Source organism: Emys orbicularis, chromosome 4 (genome assembly GCF_028017835.1).
Source record: "Emys orbicularis isolate rEmyOrb1 chromosome 4, rEmyOrb1.hap1, whole genome shotgun sequence".
Lineage (NCBI taxonomy): Eukaryota > Metazoa > Chordata > Testudines > Emydidae > Emys > Emys orbicularis.
In genome coordinates this window covers 33,783,062-33,801,564 of record NC_088686.1, presented here as the reverse complement: position 1 = coordinate 33,801,564, position 18,503 = coordinate 33,783,062, and the positions used below count along the sequence as shown (strand labels likewise).

Below are 18,503 nucleotides of genomic sequence, written 5' to 3'. Positions count from 1 at the left end.
GCCACAACATGTAGAGAGCCAACAGCAAACATGAACTAGGAAAGGGAAAGAAAGGACATTTGGGCTTTTAACTTAAATAACATTTACAATACATATAAGGTAAGCTTTGATTCTGTTTTGCAACAATGTCTGGGTAGCAGTGTTTTGAATTCCATATAGCAGCCCTACAAATCTTGTGGTGTCTTCATTGCAGAGTTAACTTGGGGTCTTACTCCGGTGTTGTGTTGTTCTGGTCCTCCTTGCATCCACACACAAAACCCTTTCACTTAGCTTTAGTGGTGCTTTCAACTGGGGCTAGCTGTCTTCCCTGAAACTGTAGTTTAAAGCCCAAGTGAATTTTCACTTGACTGGTAACCCGCCCCCTTGGTAGCGAGGATGCAGCCTAAATCACTCAAGTGCTGCTAGTCCTTCAATGTCCCCCCCAGGTGCCCAGACAAGTTTTTCCATAATTCACTGGGAAAGAATCACAGAGTGGCTCAGCTAACTGCAGCACAAAGAACCATGAAATATGACCCCAGAAGTCCCAGTGACACACACAGGTGAGTGCTGCAGCAGGTGGAACACAGTAACTCAAACATGGCTTTGCAGTTTGACTGCTCACTCTTGAGTGCCAATGACCTAAGTCAATTCTGCAGTGAAGATACAACCTTATATAGTGGGAGTAAGGGTATGTCTACACTAGGGCTGGAGATGAAATTTCCAGCTCAGGCGATCAAGGACACTAAAAATACCACTGTAGCACAGCTGTGCAAGTGGCAGGATGAGCCAACTGCCCCAAATACATACCTAGGGTGTCAGATGGGATTGTACTGGGGGCAGCTAACCTGTCCCACTGCACGTGCAGCTGCAACATTCATATTATTTTAACATTTTTTTTTTAAACTAGAAAATTACACATAAAAACTGACTAAAAACCAAATTCCATCATGTGGCATCATATTGATACTTACATGGGGCATCACCAGGGTTGGAACCTTTGTATTTGGCACAGAGATCTCTTCCACGTAAGCCAACAGAGTAACTGATAGCAGTAGTAGGTTGTCATACTTTATGTGGAGCCTCACTAGAGGGGTATGGCACAGTCTGCCACTGGTATCACAGATATTTGCTGACAGCAGAGAATGGTGAGACTCAGGAATCTTGGGTTCCACTCCAGACTCTAGAGGGGAACGTTATTTAAAGGGCACAGACCTTTCTGCCCATTCCCTCCAAACTTGTCTCAGTTTTATCTCTTCCCTACCCCTTGGCTTCTTGTCCCATTCCCATTCTCCTCACCTAGAAAGTCTTAGTCTCCTTTCCTCAGACTTCTGATCCTAGTCCCCATATCTTTGTTCAGCAAGTCCTTGACTTACCCTCTGGACTCACTGCCCCATCTTTCCTCACATTCCCAGTACTCTTGCCCAGCCACAGTTCTAGTTCCCGTCCCCCTCCCTGGATCCTCATACAATCTCTCTCCCCCCACAATGATAGCCTCCAATTGCCTCCCACACCCATGTTCCTGATCCCGAGTGGTTCCCAGTCTCAATCTCCCTCTCCAGGCTCCTTGTTCAGTCTCAGTGCTTCCTCTATCTCCTTGTCCCAGTCACTTTGCACAACCAGTCCCAATTCTCCCTCTGCACCCCAGCTCCTCATCAGATCCATCTCCCTCCACTCTCACCTCCTTCCCTCTGCTTCACTGCTTCTCAGTCGCAGATACATTTTCAGCCAGTCCCAGTCTGCCCACCCTCCCCACAGCTCTCCACCAAATCTCCCCTCCCTATTCCCTCCCTTGATCCCAGTCCCAGTCTCTACCCAGCCCCCCAACCCCAATTTACTGTCCCAGTTTCCCATTCCATCCCCTGTCAGCCTCCAGTCCCAACCTCTCTTGCAGACTCTTTGTCCCAATGTCCTACCCCTGGCTCCCTGCAGGTCTGTCTTGTATCCAGGGCCGGCTTGTATCCAGCTTGGCAAGCAGGTGCTTGGGGCGGCCACTCCGGAGAGGGGCGGCAGGTCCAGCTATTCGGCGGCAATTCGGCGGACGGTCCCTCACTCCCGCTCGGAGTGAAGGACCTTCCGCCAAATTGCCGCCGCAGATCACCATCGCGGCTTTTTTTTTTTTTTTTTTTTGGCTGGTTGGGGCGTCCAAATCCCTGGAGCCGGCCCTGCTTGTATCCCTGCTGTATTTGAAGCAGACAGCTTTCTCCTACAACCTGCCTGGACCCTGCAGAGGGGTTATTCAGAGCACAGAAGAGACAGAATCCCTGCTCTACATTCAAGTACCCAGACCCACCACAGTTTGCAGAGGCCCAGAGCTGCAACTGTAGGGAAAGTCCTGTTCAGCTACAGGCTGCAGTATGCCCAGTGCAGATGGAATCTTTAGGAATTTAGCTGCTAAAAATCTAAAACGTTTCTACTGAACTTTCTATGTGCAACCTGCAGTTTTTCACGGGGACAGTAAAAGTTACATCCCTGACACAAGGCCACCTGTCTGCCAAATTTCAAAGTATAGGGTCACTAAAGCTTTTCAAAGAAAAGGTTGCCAGGATTTTTTTAATATGGGCAAAACAATGTATTTTTCTCCAGCTTCACTCTTGAAAACAGCTGAACTGCTTTGACTAAAATAACAATTTAAAAATATTTAAAAAATTTCAGCCAGAGGCAGATACCCAGCAGGGAACATTTCAGCCCAAAGGACTAAAAATTGACAAAGTTACAATCAACTGAAAACTGTTTTGCAATGGGAAGTGTCAGGCAACCTTAATAATAGGTGTTGCTACCAGCCCCATCTATAATATCTGTTTATCTCTCTAAACCAGAATGGAATCTAAAACATTATTACACTGGTAAGCAGATTAACTATGTAGGTTCACTACATTAATAAATTAATTAAAAACATTACATAAAGCAGATCATCCATGGTGGTCTCTGGCTGGCAGAGCAGCCCTTTGGCACCTGGGCAACCACGCGCAATTTATAATAACCCTGAGGCTGCTTTAAGCTCTGATGGGGGGCTGAGCAGCGCAACATGAGAAATATCATTTAGCAAACCATGCTGACAAATGCATAAAATAGGGCATTGGTATAAGAAGGAATGAATTCATGCGATTAACTCAAAAAAATTAATCGCGATTTACTGCTAACCAATAGAATACCAATTGAAATTTATTAAATATTTTTGGATTTATTTCTACATTTTCAAATATATTGATTTCATTTACAACACAGAATACAAAGTGTACAGTGCTCACTTTATATTATTTTTATTACAAATATTTGCACTGTAAAAATGATGAAAGAAATTGAAAAATAGTTTTCACCTCATACAATACAGTAATGCAATCTCTTTATTGTGAAAGTGCAACTTACAAATGTAGATTTTTTTTTATGTACCGGCATTCAAAAATAAAACAATGTAAAACTTTAGAGCCTACAAGTCCACTCAGTCCTACTCTTTTGTTCAGTCAGTCACTCAGACAAACAAGTTTGTTTACATTTACGGGAGATAATGCTGCTGGCTTTTTATTTACAGTGTTACTTGTAAGTGAGAATAGGCATTTGCAAAGCACTTTTGTAGCTGGCATTGCAAGATATTTACATGCCAGATATAACTTAGAGAATTTTTTCACTTCAAGGTCCCAGAAACAAGGACAAGATTTTCATCTCGAGGCCAAAAGACCAAGAACATCAAGACACTTGATCATGGCCTTGGATAGACCAAGAGACTACCAACACTTGACCAGAGCTCAGAGAGCCGAGAAGCGATTATGCCCCTTCATGCTTCGACCACCATTCCAGAGGACAAATTTCCATGCTGATGATGCTTGTTAAAAAAATAATGCGTTAATTAAATTTATGACTGAACTCCTTGGGGTAGAATAGTATGTCTCCTGTTCTGTTTTACTCAGATTCAGTCATATATTTCATGTTATAGCAGTCTCAGAAGATGACTCAGCACATGTTCATTTTAAGAACACTTTCACTGCAGATTTGACAAAACACAAAGAAGGTACCAATGTGAGATTTCTAAAGATAGCTACAGCACTCGACCCAAGGTTTAAGAATCTGAAGTGCCTTCCAAAATCTGAGAAGAATGAGGTGTGGAGCATGGCTTCAGAAGTCTTAAAAGAGCAACACTTCGATGTGGAAACTACAGAATCCGAACCACAAAAAAAGAAAATCAACCTTCTGCTGATGGTATCTTATTCAGATGATGGAAGTGAACATGCGTTGGTCTGCACTGCTTTGGATCGTTATCGAGCAAAACCTCTCATTAGCATGGATGCATGTCCTTTGGAATGATGGTTGAAGCATGAAGGGACATATGAATCTTTAATACATCTGGCATGTAAATATCTTGCAATGCTGGTTACAACGGTGACATGTGAATGCCTGTTCTCACTTTCAGGGGACATTGTAAACAAAAGCGGGCAGCATTGTCTCCTGCAAATGTAAACAAACTTGTTTGTCTGAGTGACTCACTGAACAAGTAGGACTGAGTGGACTTATAGGCGCTAAAGTTTTACGTTGTTTTATTTTTGAATGCAGTTATTTTTTGTATATAATTCTACATTTGTAAATTCAATTTTCATGATAAAAAAATTGTATTACAGTCTTGTATGAGGTGAACTGAAAAAATACAATTTCTTTTTTTTTACAGCACAAATATTTGTAATCAAAAATAAATATAAAATGAGCACTGTACACTTTGTGTTCTGTGTTGTAATTGAAATCAATATATTTGAAAATGTAGAAAACATCCAAAAATATTTAAATACATGGTATTCTGTTATTAACAGTTTGATTAATCATGCAATTAATCGCGATTAATTTTTTTAATCGCTTGACACCCCTACTATATTTTTAAAACTTTCTGTTTATTGATTTTTTTATAATACTTACAGATTATGAACATTGTAAAAACAAGATTCATGTAATAGCTGGCATAAAAATACTTCTACAGCATGTTCCAACAGAGAATCTCAGTGTACAAGCATTAATAATTATGACATAACAGCACCCTTATGAGGTTGGTAAAAATTATCTCCATTTCAGCAGTGAGGAAACTGAGGCACCTAGATGTTAAGTGATTTGCTGAAGAGCACAAAAGAGGCCTGTGGCAGTGCCAGGAATAGAAACCATGTCTCTTGATTCCCACTTCTGTGACAAGACAATTCTTCTTTTAAAGGGATTTATCACGCATGCAAGATTCAGTGAATATCAGTACTATACTGTATTTTTCCCCAAAGAAGGCTGGGAGATGAAAAAGCATCAAGAAGAATTTATTTTAATACATTTTGACCACAAATCTCTCAATAAATTCATAATCATATTTGAATACAGTCTAGTGCAGCACCATACTCTAGGGAATTGTGCCTATGTGAAAAACTGGAAATGAAGCTTTGAAAGCAGCCACAAGAACATGCTCTCCGCAGAAGTGATTCAGAGACAGAGGCTATGGGCAAGTTGGATTTCTGCCTAAAGATAGTGGTATTATTTCAACTGCTCATTTTCCATGTGACTGGGATTTTTTAAAAGCTGTGTTAATTCTATGTTGCAGATAAACTCTTGTTATAGTATCGCTCTGCTTATTGCTTTTTTTCTTCTTCTATACATTTTTCTTTTATATTCAGTGCATGTTTAGGTATTATACGTTACTGCAAGTTGATACCTGTTTGTCCTAATATTATGCAAAAATTGAATCAGACTACACAGATTAAAAAATGGTCTCATGTTTGTCTTAACCTTCTTTGAAATCTATTTTTTATTCTTCTTCTTTGCTTTTCTCATATTTTTCCCTCTACCTGATTATTATACTGTACCATGCATATGCCTTTCTTTCCTTTAATTACTTTTTGTTCTTACTTGTTCATCCACGTTTTTACTGCTTGTTGCTAAGCAACATGCATAACATTAGGACATACATTCATTTATCTTTGAACACTTGCTATTTCCCATTTGTACCATTCCCCTCCATTACTTTATCCTATTTGATTTCACCCATGATTTTTACATTATTTCAAACCTTTGCCTAGAGAAACTATACTCCTCCCCATTTGTTTTCTTTGATAATTTTTAAATAGTCTTTAATATTTGCCTCTGACACTTCATTTTATTACTTAATGCAGTTTGCTTGATGCACAAAAATACACAAAGACAATCCCTGCCCTGAAAAAAATACTGTCTAGTGGACAGAGTTGTCAGGATGCACTTGCAAAACTTGGAGAGCAGGGGAATTAAAAACAACAACAACTAATTTCTTGTGGGACAAGTACAAGTAGGGAATCTTTAGAAGGCATTTGAATAAGAACAGGCAGCAAAAGGATATTTCATGCATAGGCTGGGGTGGAGTCAAGAGCAGAAGAAGAGAATGGGGCTATTAAGGCTGGAACTCCTGGTGCAAAGAATGGCATGAGATGGTATCTGAGGCTATGTCTACACTGGCAACTGAAAGAACGGTTACTCACCTTCTCGTAATTGTTGTTCTTCAAGATGTGTTGCTCATGTCCATTCCAATTAAATAATAAATGGAGATATACCTATCTCATAGAATTGGAAGGGACCTTGAAAGATCATTGAGTCCAGTCCCCTGCCTTCACTAGCAGGACCAAGTACTGTCCCTGACAGATGTTCCCCCCCCCCGATCCCTAAATGGCCCCCTCAAGGATTGGACTCACAACCCTGGGTTTAGCGGGCCAATGATCAAACCACTGAGCTATCCCTCCCCCGAGGGAGGGATACACACATTAGTTGTGTGAGCGCCACATGCACGGTCGTCAGGAAGTTTTTCCCCTAGCAGCACCCGTCGGGTCGGCTGTGGAGCCCCCTGCTGACCTGGCGCCTCCTCAGTTCCTTCTTGCCGGCTACTCCGACAGAGGAGAAGGCCGGTGGGTTTGGAATGGATATGAGCAACACATCTCGAAGAACAACAGTTTCAAGAAGGTGAGTAACTGTTCTTTCTTCTTCGAGTGATTTCTCATATTGATTCCAATTAGGTGATTCCCAAGCCTTACCTAAGGGGTGGGGTCAGAGTTATGGCACTGCTGATTGGAGCACTGCTCTGCCGAAAGCTGCATCATCTCTAGCATGCTGGACGATGGCATAATGAGAGGTGAACGTATGCACCAAGGACCAGGTTGCGGCCCTGCAGATTTCTTGGATGGGGATTTGGGCCAGGAATGCCACTGATGAGGCTTGTGGAGTGTGCCATAAGTGTCGGAGCTGGGATTTTGGCTAACTCATAGCACGTGCGGATGCAGGACGTGATCCAGGAGGATATTCTTTGTGATGATACCGGGAGTCCTCTCACTCGGTCAGCCACCGCTACGAATAGCTGGTTCTGAACGGCTTAGTGCGTTCAAAGTAGAAGGCCAGCGCTCGCCAAACATCCAGAGAGTGCAGCCTCTGCTTGCGGTTACTGGCATAAGGCTTAGGAAAGAAAACAGGCAGGTATAGTCTTGACTCGTGTGAAAATGTGACACAACCTTAGGAAGAAAGGTCGGGTGAGGCCTAAGTTGCATTTTATCCTTGTGAAAGACCATGTAAGGTGGGTCAGAGGTGAGGGCCTTCAACTCAGACACCCTTCTTGCTGAGGTAATGGCAACCAGAAAAGCTACCGTGTACGATAGATAGAGGAGGGAGCAAGTCGCTAGCGGTTCAAACGGGGGCCACATTCATTTGGAGAGGACCAAGTTAAGGTCTCACGCAAGAACTGGCTGCCTAATGTGTGGATGGAGGCGGTCCAGGTCCTTGAGAAAATGTCCAACCATGGGGTTGGCAAATACATCCAGAAACTCCTGGGTTGAAGGCTGAGATAGCAGTGAGATGTACGTTGATGGATGCTGCTGCCAGGCCCTGTTGTTTTAGGTGTAGGAGGTACTCTAGGTACTCTAGATGAGTGGTATAGGCACCTGGACTGGAGGTGTGTGATGCTGGGCACACCAACAAGTGAACCTTTTCCACTTAGCTAGATAAGTGGCCCTGGTGGATGGTTTCCTGCTGCCAAGTAGGACCTCCCTTATAGGTTTCGAGCACAGAAGTTCCATGGGGTTTAACCATGAAGCTTCCAAGCCATGAAATGGAGAGACTCGAGGTCTGGGTGGAGCAGGCGACTGTGGTCCTGAGTGATCAGGTCGAGGTGGAGTGGCAATGCAATCAGGGCATCCACTGACAGTTCCAAGAGTGTGGTGTACCAGGGATGTCAAAGCCACGCCAGGGCCACCAGGATTACCTCCGCTCTGTCCCTGTGGACCTTGAGAAAAACCTTGTGCACCAGAGGGAATGGGGGAAAGGCATACAACAGGCAGCCTCTCCAGGATAGCAGAAACGCGTCCGTGACCAAGCCCGTACTGTGATTCTGGAAGGAGCAAAACATCTGGCACTTCCTTTTGCTGCGGGTGGCAAAACAGGCTGATCTGGGGAAACCCCCACCTTTGGAAGATGGAGTGTGTGACGTCCGGACACACAGACCACTCGTGATTGTGGAACAATCTGTTGAGGTGGTCTGCCAGGTCGTTCTGAGACCCTGGGAGATAGGACGCTTCCAGGTAAATGGAGTGGGCTAGGCAGAACTCCCAGAGCCTGAGGGCTTCTTGACACAGGAGGGAGGAACGGGCTTCACCCTGCTTGTTGATGTAAAACATGGCAATGGTATTGTCCGTCCTCACTGCCATGCACTGGCCTTGCAGCCGGGCCTGAAAAGTTTGGCATGCTAAACTGCCCAGAACTCCTTGCTGTTGATATAAAGGGAGAGCTTGTCCCAAGACCATAGGCCCTGCATTTGTAGATCTCCCAAATGCGCAGCCCAAACCAGAGCTGACGCGTCTGTTACCAGGGACAAGGAGGGCTGGGAGCTGTTGAAGGGGACTCCTTCGCACACCATCCGAGGGTCGAGCCACCATTGGAGGGACTTGAGTATGTGCTCTGGTACCGTCACTACTAAGTCCAGGTTATCACGTCCCGGGAGATAGGCCGACGCAAGCCACGCTTGCACGGTCTGAGCCTCAGCCTGGCATGCCGGACCACATAAGTGCAGGCTGCCATGTGGCCGAGGAGATGTAGGCTACCCCTTGCAGTAGTGGTTGGGAATCGCCTGAGGCCTTGAATGATGTTTGACATGGCTTGGAATCGTGTCTCCGGCAGAACCACTCTTGCCTGCACTGAGTCCAGCACTGCTCCGATTAACTCTGTTCTCTGGGTCGGAGATAAGGTTGACTTGTTCATGTTGAGGAGGAGGCCCAGTCTCTTGAAAGTGGATCTCACGAACCAGACCTGAGATTCCACCTGCTCCCTGGTGTGCCCCCTGAGCAGCCAGTCATTGAGGTAGGGCTATACCTGCACCTGTCTCTTGCAAAGGAAGGCTGCTATGATTGACATACACTTGGTGAAAACTTGGGGGGCTGTCGACAGACTGAATGGGAGGACCGTGAACTGATAATGTTTGTGGTTGACCACAAACCTTAGAAATCGCCTGTGTGCAGGCCAAATGGCTATGTGAAAGTACGCGTCTTTCATGTCAAGGGTGGCGTACCAGTCTCCTGGATCCAGGGAAGGGATAATTCTGCTCTGGGAGACCATATGGAACTTCAACTTCACCATTAATTTGTTGAGTCCTTGCAGGTCTAGAATGGGTTGGAGACCCCCCCTTTGCCTTGGGGAATTAGGAAATAGCAGGAGTAGAATCCCTTTCCCCATAGCTCCTGAGGAACCTCCTCCACCGCTCCTATGGCAAGAAGCAACTGCACCTCCTGGATAAGGAGTTGCTCGTGAAAAGGGTCCCTGAAGAGGGACGGGGAAGGGGGTGGGTGGGAGGGGAGGAGCAGAATTGGAGAGAATATCCCACTTCTACCGTGTGAAGGATCCAGTGGTCTGATGTTATTTGGGACCAAGCACGGTAGAAGAGGGATAGACAATTCAGAAAACACGGGAAAGAATCTGGTGCTGAGACAGGTGTTCCATCCTCGAGCTCACCTTCAAAATGACCACCTGATGAAGGTTTAGTTGGACCCTGGCCCTGCCCAGACTGAGGATTGGCAGGGCTTGCGCCTGCCATTTCTGCCCCTGCATCTGTAGGGATTCTGCCTCGGCCGAGGAGGATATGACCGCTGTTGCTGCGGTTGGGGCTTAAAGGGCTTTCTTTGGGTTGCCGGGGTGTGCATACCCAAGGATTTCATTGTAGCCCTGGAATCCTTTAGGCTATGCAGCCTGGAGTCTGTCTGTTCAGCAAACAGTAAACACCTCATCGAAAGGCCGGTCCTGCATAGTTTGCTGAATCTTGGGCGGGAGCCCCGAGGCCTGCATCCATAAGCTACGCCTCATGGCAATTCCTGAGGACAAGGTCCATGCCGCCGAGTCCAGAAGAACTGATGGGCAGGATCCCCTGGGAGGCTAATATGAGGGGGAAAGGAGTCCAGAAGAGCTGGCTGTATTTTTAAGAAGCCTTATTGAGGGTGCAGGAACAAACCATCCCGATGTGCAGAAAGAATAGCAAATATGGCAGGCAACCAGCTTGGCTTAACAGAGAAATCGTTGAGCTTAATCACAAAAAGGAAGCTTACAAGAAGTGGAAACTTGGACAGATGACTAGGGAGGAGTATAAAAATATTGCTCGAGCATGCAGAGGTGTAATCAGGAAGGCCAAAGCACAATTGGAGTTGCAGCTAGCAAGGAACGTGGAAGGTAACAAGAAGGGTTTCTACAGGTATGTTAGCAACAAGAAGGTCAGGGAAAGTGTGGGACCCTTACTGAATGGGGGAGGCAATATAGTGACAGATGATGTGGAAAAAACTGAAGTACTCAATTCTTATTTTGCCTCAGTCTTCACAGACAAGGTCTTCTTCCAGACTGCTGCACTGGGCAGCACAGTATGGAGAGGAGGTGGTGAAAGAACAGGTTAAAGACTATTTTGAAAAGCTGGACATGCACAAGTCCATGGGACTGGATCTAATGCATCTGAGGGTGCTGAGGGAGTTGGCTGATGTGATTGCAGAGCCATTGGCCATTATCTTTGAAAACTCGTGGCGATCGGGGGAGGTCCTGGACGATTGGAAAAAGGCAAATATAGTGACCATCTTTAAAAAAGGGAAGAAGGAGAATCTGGTGAACTACAGACCTGTCAGCCTCACCTCAGTCCCTGGAAAAATCATGGAACAGGTCCTCAATGAATCCATTTTGAAGAACTTGGAGGAGAGGAAGGTGATCAGGAACAGTCAACATGGATTCACCAAGGGCAAGTTATGCCGGACCAACCTGATTGCCTTCTATAATGAGATAACTGGCTCTGTGGATATGGGGAAAGCGGTGGACATGATATACCTTGAATTTAGCAAAGCCTTTGATACGGTCTCCCACAGTATTCTTGCCAGCAAGTTAAAGAAGTATGAATTGGATGAATGGACTATAAGGTGGATAGAAAGCTGGCTAGATCATCAGGCTCAATGGGTAGTGATCAACGGCTCGATGTCTAGTTGGCAGCCAGTATCAAGCGGAGTGCCCTAGGGGTTGATCCTGGGGCCGGTTTTGTTCAACATCTTCATTGATTATCTGGATGATGGGATGGATTGCACCCTCAGCAAGTTCGCAGATGACACTAAGCTGGGGGGAAAGGGAGATACGCCGGAGGGTGGGATAAGGTCCAGAGTGACCTAGACAAAATGGAGGATTAGGCCAAAAAAAATCTGATGAGGTTCAACAAAGACAAGTAAAAAGTCCTGGATGGCGAATCCAATGCACTGCTACAGGTGGGGAACCGACTGACTAAGCGGCAGTTCTGCAGAAAAGGACCTGGGGATTATAATGGACGAGAAACTGGATATGAGTCAACACTGTGTCCTTGTTTCCAAGAAGGCTAGGGTGGCATATTGGGCTGTATTAGTAGGAGCACTGCCAGCAGATCGAGGGAAGTGATTATTCCCCTCTATTCAGCACTGGTGAGGCCACATCTGGAGTATTTTGTCCAGTTTGGGGCCCCCCTCTAGAAAGGATGTGGACAAATTGGAGAGAGTCCAGCGGAGGGCAATGAAAATGATTAGGGGGCTGGGGCACATGACTTATAAGGAGAGGCTGAGGGAACTGGGCTTATTTAGTCTGTAGAAGAGTGAGGGGGGATTTGATAGCAGCCTTCAACTACCTGAACGGGGGTTCCAAAGAGGCTGGAGCTAGGCTGTTCTCAGTGGTGGCAGATGACAGAACAAGGAGCAATGGTCTCAAGTTGTAGTGTGGGAGGTCTAGGTTGGATATTAGGAAAAACTATTTCAGTAGGAGGGTGGTGAAGCACTGGAATGGGTTACCTAGGGAGGTGGTGGAATCTCCATCCTTAGAGGTTTTTAAGGCCCAGTTTCACAAAGCCCTGGCTGGGATGATTTAGTTGGGGTTGGTCCTGCTTTGAGCAGGGGGTTGGACTAGATGACCTCCTGAAGTTTCTTCCAATCCTAATCTTCTATGATTTTATGATTCTACGAATTCCCACTTAATGCAGAGCAGAAAAGCTGATTTAACTATACCTATGAAGTAGGTAAAGGATAGGTAAACTATACCTATGAAGTAGGTAAAGCCCCATCTTGGGAAGAACACAGTAGATATTTAAGAGAGCTATGAAGTAGTACACAACAAGAAGTTCAAGAAGTGAAGATGTAAATGGTATAGAATTAAATAGCAGGGCTAGGCAGATTCTAAAATAATCAAAGGAAAATATGTAGGTACTAAATCAGAAGTACGTGCATAATGTATAACCAAAGGCATGACTACGCTACAAATTAATCTAAGTCAGAAGACCTGGTTATTACATGGTTAAAATTTACACTGTTGAAAGGATCTTAGACACCTTCCACACCCACACTACTGATTGAAACTGTGTAGTCATCAGGTCTGCAATATTGTTTTTGGATTGTGGACAGGTCCCTGTGTGTTGTCAGGGAATATCACAGCTGAAGGACAGAGCTAAACTTTTCTCGAAGCTTTGTGAAACTATTCAGGATTTAGACTACTAGTATTAAAAAAAAAAAAAGGAAGAGATAAATTAGATTACATCCAACTTTAAAAACTCCAAACTTACATAACTTCTCAGCACAGAGAAACATTTGATAGACTAGTACAATTTTTTTCATGACAAGTAAACTTTTCTAAGTCTGGTGCTGAATCAATGATCAGAAAGACTAATTTCTGATCTTTGAGTCTCAGAAGCACTGCACTCAATAGTTACAATCCCCAGCATTCCTTAGCAGGTTTTTAAATGGTTTTTTTTGTTTGCACATAAGGTAAGATGGTTGTTGTCTTCCTGCACTATAGAAGGATGTGTGTCAGCCAGCACTTGCACAAGAAAATTCACCGCAAGAAGAGAAAACTGGAAAATTTCCAGCCACACAGGCCAATGTTTTAGAAAGTTATGAAAGTATGAAATGAAGGGAACAGGCTGCAAAACAGAATTGTTGTGCTATACACTCACATACAAGCAATAAATCTAATGCACATCCACTGAAATCAACTTGAAAACAACAACAGAAAATAGGTGAGGGCTGGAGAACAAATTAGCTAATTTATATGCTTGTTAATTAAATGCATCAGTGACCCTTCATTGACCTTTTACACTAGACTGATTTCAGATAGAGTCCATTTTAAGTGTTTATTATGAGGCTCAGTTTGTCAGTATTAAAAAGGTACAGTAGTTTGAAGGATTTATTAACCTTCCAACATTTTGAAGCTAGCAATAAAAAGTGCAGACAGCTGATATTCTTTAACACATGACATCAAAACCAATTTAGATTACATTTAAATTGTTAAAAATTACAAAGTTATGACTTTTCAGCATGCATTCGTTAGCTGCTTTTATTAAATAACATTCACGGTGAAAAATCCCAGTCACAGCCTATGTATTTACATATAAGCAGAATGAATGCTGCATATATATTTGTATTTGCTAATTTATGTAGAGAAATAACATTGCATTTTGGCATAACATACAGTATATTCACCATATTCATACTACTTGTTAGAATAGCTGGAATGTAAATACCATTACAAGGAAGGAAAGAATTTGCTGCAAGTTTGCAATTTAGAAGCGTAAGAAAACCAGCTCAGTATTTATTAGCTGAATCAACAAATAATGTCGATTACAATAAGCAGGAGGAACCAAAAGCCATCAGTCATGACAACAAGAATTGTTGAGTCATATTCCATTTTCTAGAGAAAGTGAATCTGAAATTCCATGATTCCAAAAATTGGTTACAAATACCAGAAGTTCATAATTAAGGAACAAACACAAAATGGGAGACACTAGTATGACACTGCATACATACTAGGAATATACCACATTAAAAACTGAAAATCAGTCTATAATGCAAGACTTTAATAAAGGGATTAATATATTTACTTTTGTAAGCAGAAATACCCCAGGTAAATTTAGGAGAGTTAGTTATTTCCCACAATTTAGCATTGGTAAGACTGCAAGTGGAGTTTGGCATTCAGTTTGGTCACAGATCTACAGCAAAGTGACTGAAAGGAGATTGTAAATGTTGGAAAAAAAGACTTCTAAGAAAGCCAAGAAAGAACTTGACAGATTTTCCCTACCTGTAAATAAAGGTCCTACAAGTTATCTATTCAACAATGTGGACCAATGAGCTTCCCCGAAGGAGCTGGTGCCCTCCAGGGTCGGCTTTGCCTATTCTGATTTAGGTGAGATGAAATGCAATCTTTATCTGCATCTGTATGGACCCCAAGTATGCACCTTCACCTTTCAGTTGGGCCAATGCACTTTGAGATGCCACCCATCTCCAAAATCCTGACAACATCCTTTCAACAGGCAGACACACAAGTCACTGATTTTGAAGCCTGCCAACCCAGCAGGGCTCCCCATTTGGTTGGTTTAGGAAGCAGTTTCCAGATTAATTCTTCCCTAGCTCTTAAAAGACTCAAAATAGCTTAACTAAACTTTGTGAACATTTGACTGATAACACAGACATCTTTTTTGAAGAGGAGGGGACACTACACAATACTGCATTGCTAACAGGTCTTTGTGGATTCCAGAATGTTTGTTCAGAGAAATGTACAGATAGGCAAAATCTCCCTTTCTGTTTCTGAGCCAGTCAGCAACCTGGACATCTGGAGAAATGTGCTCTAAGCACCAGTGCCCACTGGCCCTTAATATTAACAGAGAAGCAAAAAATTCCACAGTGAAACAGCCATCACCCCTTTGTCAAAGGAAGCATGTGTTGACAGTGACATCATCTCTATAGTACCTTGTAAATGCATGTAAGGAAGAAAGGGAGAGGGCTGTACATAATTTCAAGCAGAAGCTCCACCCCTCCTAATTCTGCCTAATAAGCAGCCAGAGAGCTGGCAGAATGGATTTTCAAAGTAAAACAAGCTGGATGTCCATCTGCCTAAGTCAGTTTGATACATGAAGTGTCAGGCAATGACAAACCAATACATCTACATCTTTTGGGGATCCTGTCAGACTGATAAAAAAAGAAGAGGAAAAAACTGAATTTATCTAAAAGAGTCTGCATTTGATGCACAGAGAAGGTAAAGATTGGAGTGAAGTGAGATTATACAATTCTTAGGTTTAGAACAGAAACTGGACAGTGACATTTCCTATTTAAGAAGGAATGATAAGCCTCATTTGAGAATAAATCCAGGAACTGTAATAAGGAATTTTTCACAAATATAAAGCCCTAACAGAGAACTGAGTAAACCAGACAGGCTGTTACTGTTCAGGAATATGGGCTGCGCCACACCAGATCACACCAGTAATCCATGTTGTCTGGTACCCTGTCTCTCATAGTGCCCTGTATCAGTAGGGTTCCAGGCATCCAGTTTTTGACCAGAATGCCCAATTGAAAAGGGACCCTGGTGGCTTCAGTTGGCACTGCCAACTGGGTTGTTAAAAGTCTGGTCGGCGGTGCAGCGGGGGGCCAGGTTCCCTACCTGCCCTGGCTCTGCGCGGCTCCCGGAAGTGGCCGCCAGGTCCCTGCAGCCCCTAGATGATGGGCGACCACCAGGGAGGCTCCACATGCTGCCCCCGCCCTGAGGGCTGGCTCCACAGCTCCCATTGACTGGGAACCGCAACCAATGGAAGCTGCGGGGGCAGTGTCTGTGGGCGCGAGGGCAGGGCCCGGAGACCCATGTGTTTAGGGGCTGAAGGGACATGGCGGCCGCTTCCCGGGAGCTATGGTAAGTGCCACTGGCACCCTGTACCCTGAACCCCCTCCCACACCCCAACCCCCTGCCCCAGCCTGGAGTCCCCTCCTGCACCCAAACTCCCTCCCGGAGCCTGCACCCCTCTAACACCCCAAAACCCTGTCTCAGCCCCCTCCTACACCCCAAACTCCTCATCCCCAGCCCCACCCCAGAGTCCATACCCCCAGCTGGAGCCCACACTCCCTCCCGTACTCTAAACCCCTTGGCCCCTGCCCAGAGCCCCCTCCTGCACCCCAAACCACTCATCTCTGGCCCCACCCCAGAGCCCACACCTCCAGCCAGAGTCCTCAACCCCCTCCCACACTCCAACCCCCTGCCCCAGCCCAGTGAAAGTGAGTGAGGGTTGGAGAGAGTGAGTGATGGAGGGGGGGATGGAGCTAGCGGGGGCGTGGCCTCAGAGAAGGGGTGGGGCGGAGGCAGGGCCTCGGAGAAGGGGCGGGATAGGGGTGTTCAGCTTTGTGCGATTAGAAAGTTGGCAACCCTAAGTATCAGATGCTTCAAAGAAAGGAGCAAGAAACCATATAAGGGTCAAGTTACAGAACAATTTATCCATTCAAGGAAGTTTCTTCCTTATCACAGATTGAGGAAGATAGAGGAGGAAGGAAAAGATGACAGTCATAAATTCAAAGGAATGGGATGAAGGAGGGTAAAACAGAAAATTTCAAGATTCCAAAAAGGAATCACTGGCTGGGTGACAGACTGCTTTGACAATTTTTTTTAACAACGTAAATAAGAACCCACTATGAATCAATTCACCTTCCACCTTACTGCCACTAGTACACAGATCTGGACTTCAAAGATAGGAGATGCTAGATCCCGATGTAGGCCTGACGGAAAGAAATCTAGAATGGAGACAATCAAGGCCTTCTTGTGGAGAGGTCATTTTTGTAAGACACAGACACAAAAAGGGAGCCCCTCCAAAAATATGCTTTGGGAGGGGACTGTGTCCACTCTCAAGGACAGTGCTAATGAAAGACCCAGGTCTCACATGGAGTGCCTGTAAATTGCCAGAAAAAAGCTTTTCTAAATGACTGCACTTTGCTGGGCCTTCGATCAAGAGAAAGTGGACTCCTCAGCTGTAGGGTTAGCAGAAGATCTTTGTACCAAGTCCACTGAAGCCACATTGAAGTTATACATGAGAACCATATATCTCCCACATTTTTAAATGCAGTGGGTTCAGAAAAAAAAATCTATAGCAAGAGACAGTTACCAGAACTGGCATGAAACCTGTGGACTTTTTAGTTGGCTCAAATAAAAAATTCAAGGTTTACAGGTCTTCACTTGCAGCACATTAAGTCAAACAGTTCTCATTCACTTGAGTGAATCCTGCCATATCCTGGTCAGCTAATCAACTTGATTTGAGGACCCACATCAGAAAAACTACTTATATGGGAACGAAATATCTTAGACTGTAAATCTCCATTGGGCAGAGACAACATTTAGCATGATGAGGCCCCATTCCTGATTTAGGCCTCTGAGTGATATTATAACAGTAATTAAATTCTGGCCAATACACAAGAATCTTTGCTTTGGCACACAGACTTTTGCTCTTCCAGTTTGAATATCCCAATACCTGGGCATTGTCTGAATGAATCATGACTGTGAGTCCTGGTACCAGTTGCTGAAGAGATATAGATACATAGCTCACATCCTTCCCCTCTAGTTGAAGGATGTGCCACATTCTCTCTTTCAACTAAGACCATTTAGCTGGTCAGCTCCCCAAAGTGCTTCTACCATCCAAGTAAGTCTGCTAGTCTCTCTCTCTTTTGTCAGAAGGAAGAGAGATTTTAGGAAGTCTTAGATTTTAAGCTTTTGGGATTAACAGAAAGAATTTAGGGTTGTACTGAAACCTCCCTAAGTCATCATGCTATTACTTCAGAATGGAATCCAGTTTTCTGTCTCCCAGATATGAAAGAGAATCTAAGGGTCTGAAGGTTTTTTTGTTTGTTTATTTTAAATCAATCTGGTCATCTCAGGGCTGAATCCACGGCAAAATCCTCCATTTGTCAAACTTTTTGAAGGTAGTCAGTACAACTTATCAAAGGCTCTAGGAAAGAACATTTTAATTGGTTTCCTCTTACGGCTTCAGAAGCCACATTTTCTAGACTCTGGGGGTGAGGGGTGGGTGGCATTGCCTTTTTCTGTCTCCTGAGGGAAATATTCTGATTCTGAAAGATGTAATAAAAACAAATCACAAAAATACCAGTAAGACAGCAACATGCATACTTTTAAAAACCTTGACAATTTTCTGAATATAAAGATTACTAGAACACACGTACAGTTTGTGTACTTTTACCAATATTTTACTATTAATTAAAATAAAATACCTAGGACCA

General features: G+C 44.2%; 1 protein-coding gene across 3 annotated transcripts in view; it reads right to left on the bottom strand.

The window, feature by feature from the left end:
- EFCAB11 (EF-hand calcium binding domain 11) overlaps window positions 1-18,503 on the bottom strand; it is a 117,833-nt gene that overhangs the window by 62,841 nt on the left and 36,489 nt on the right. The window contains exon 6 of one of the 3 annotated variants that reach the window (XM_065403534.1): window positions 18,263-18,335. The exons of the other annotated variants lie outside the window; for them this stretch is intronic. Coding sequence (XP_065259606.1) covers window positions 18,269-18,335 — 67 coding nt within the window. The 3' untranslated portion in view covers window positions 18,263-18,268. Of the gene's footprint in view, window positions 1-18,262; window positions 18,336-18,503 lie in introns of those variants that run through there. 3 annotated transcript variants of the gene reach the window in all.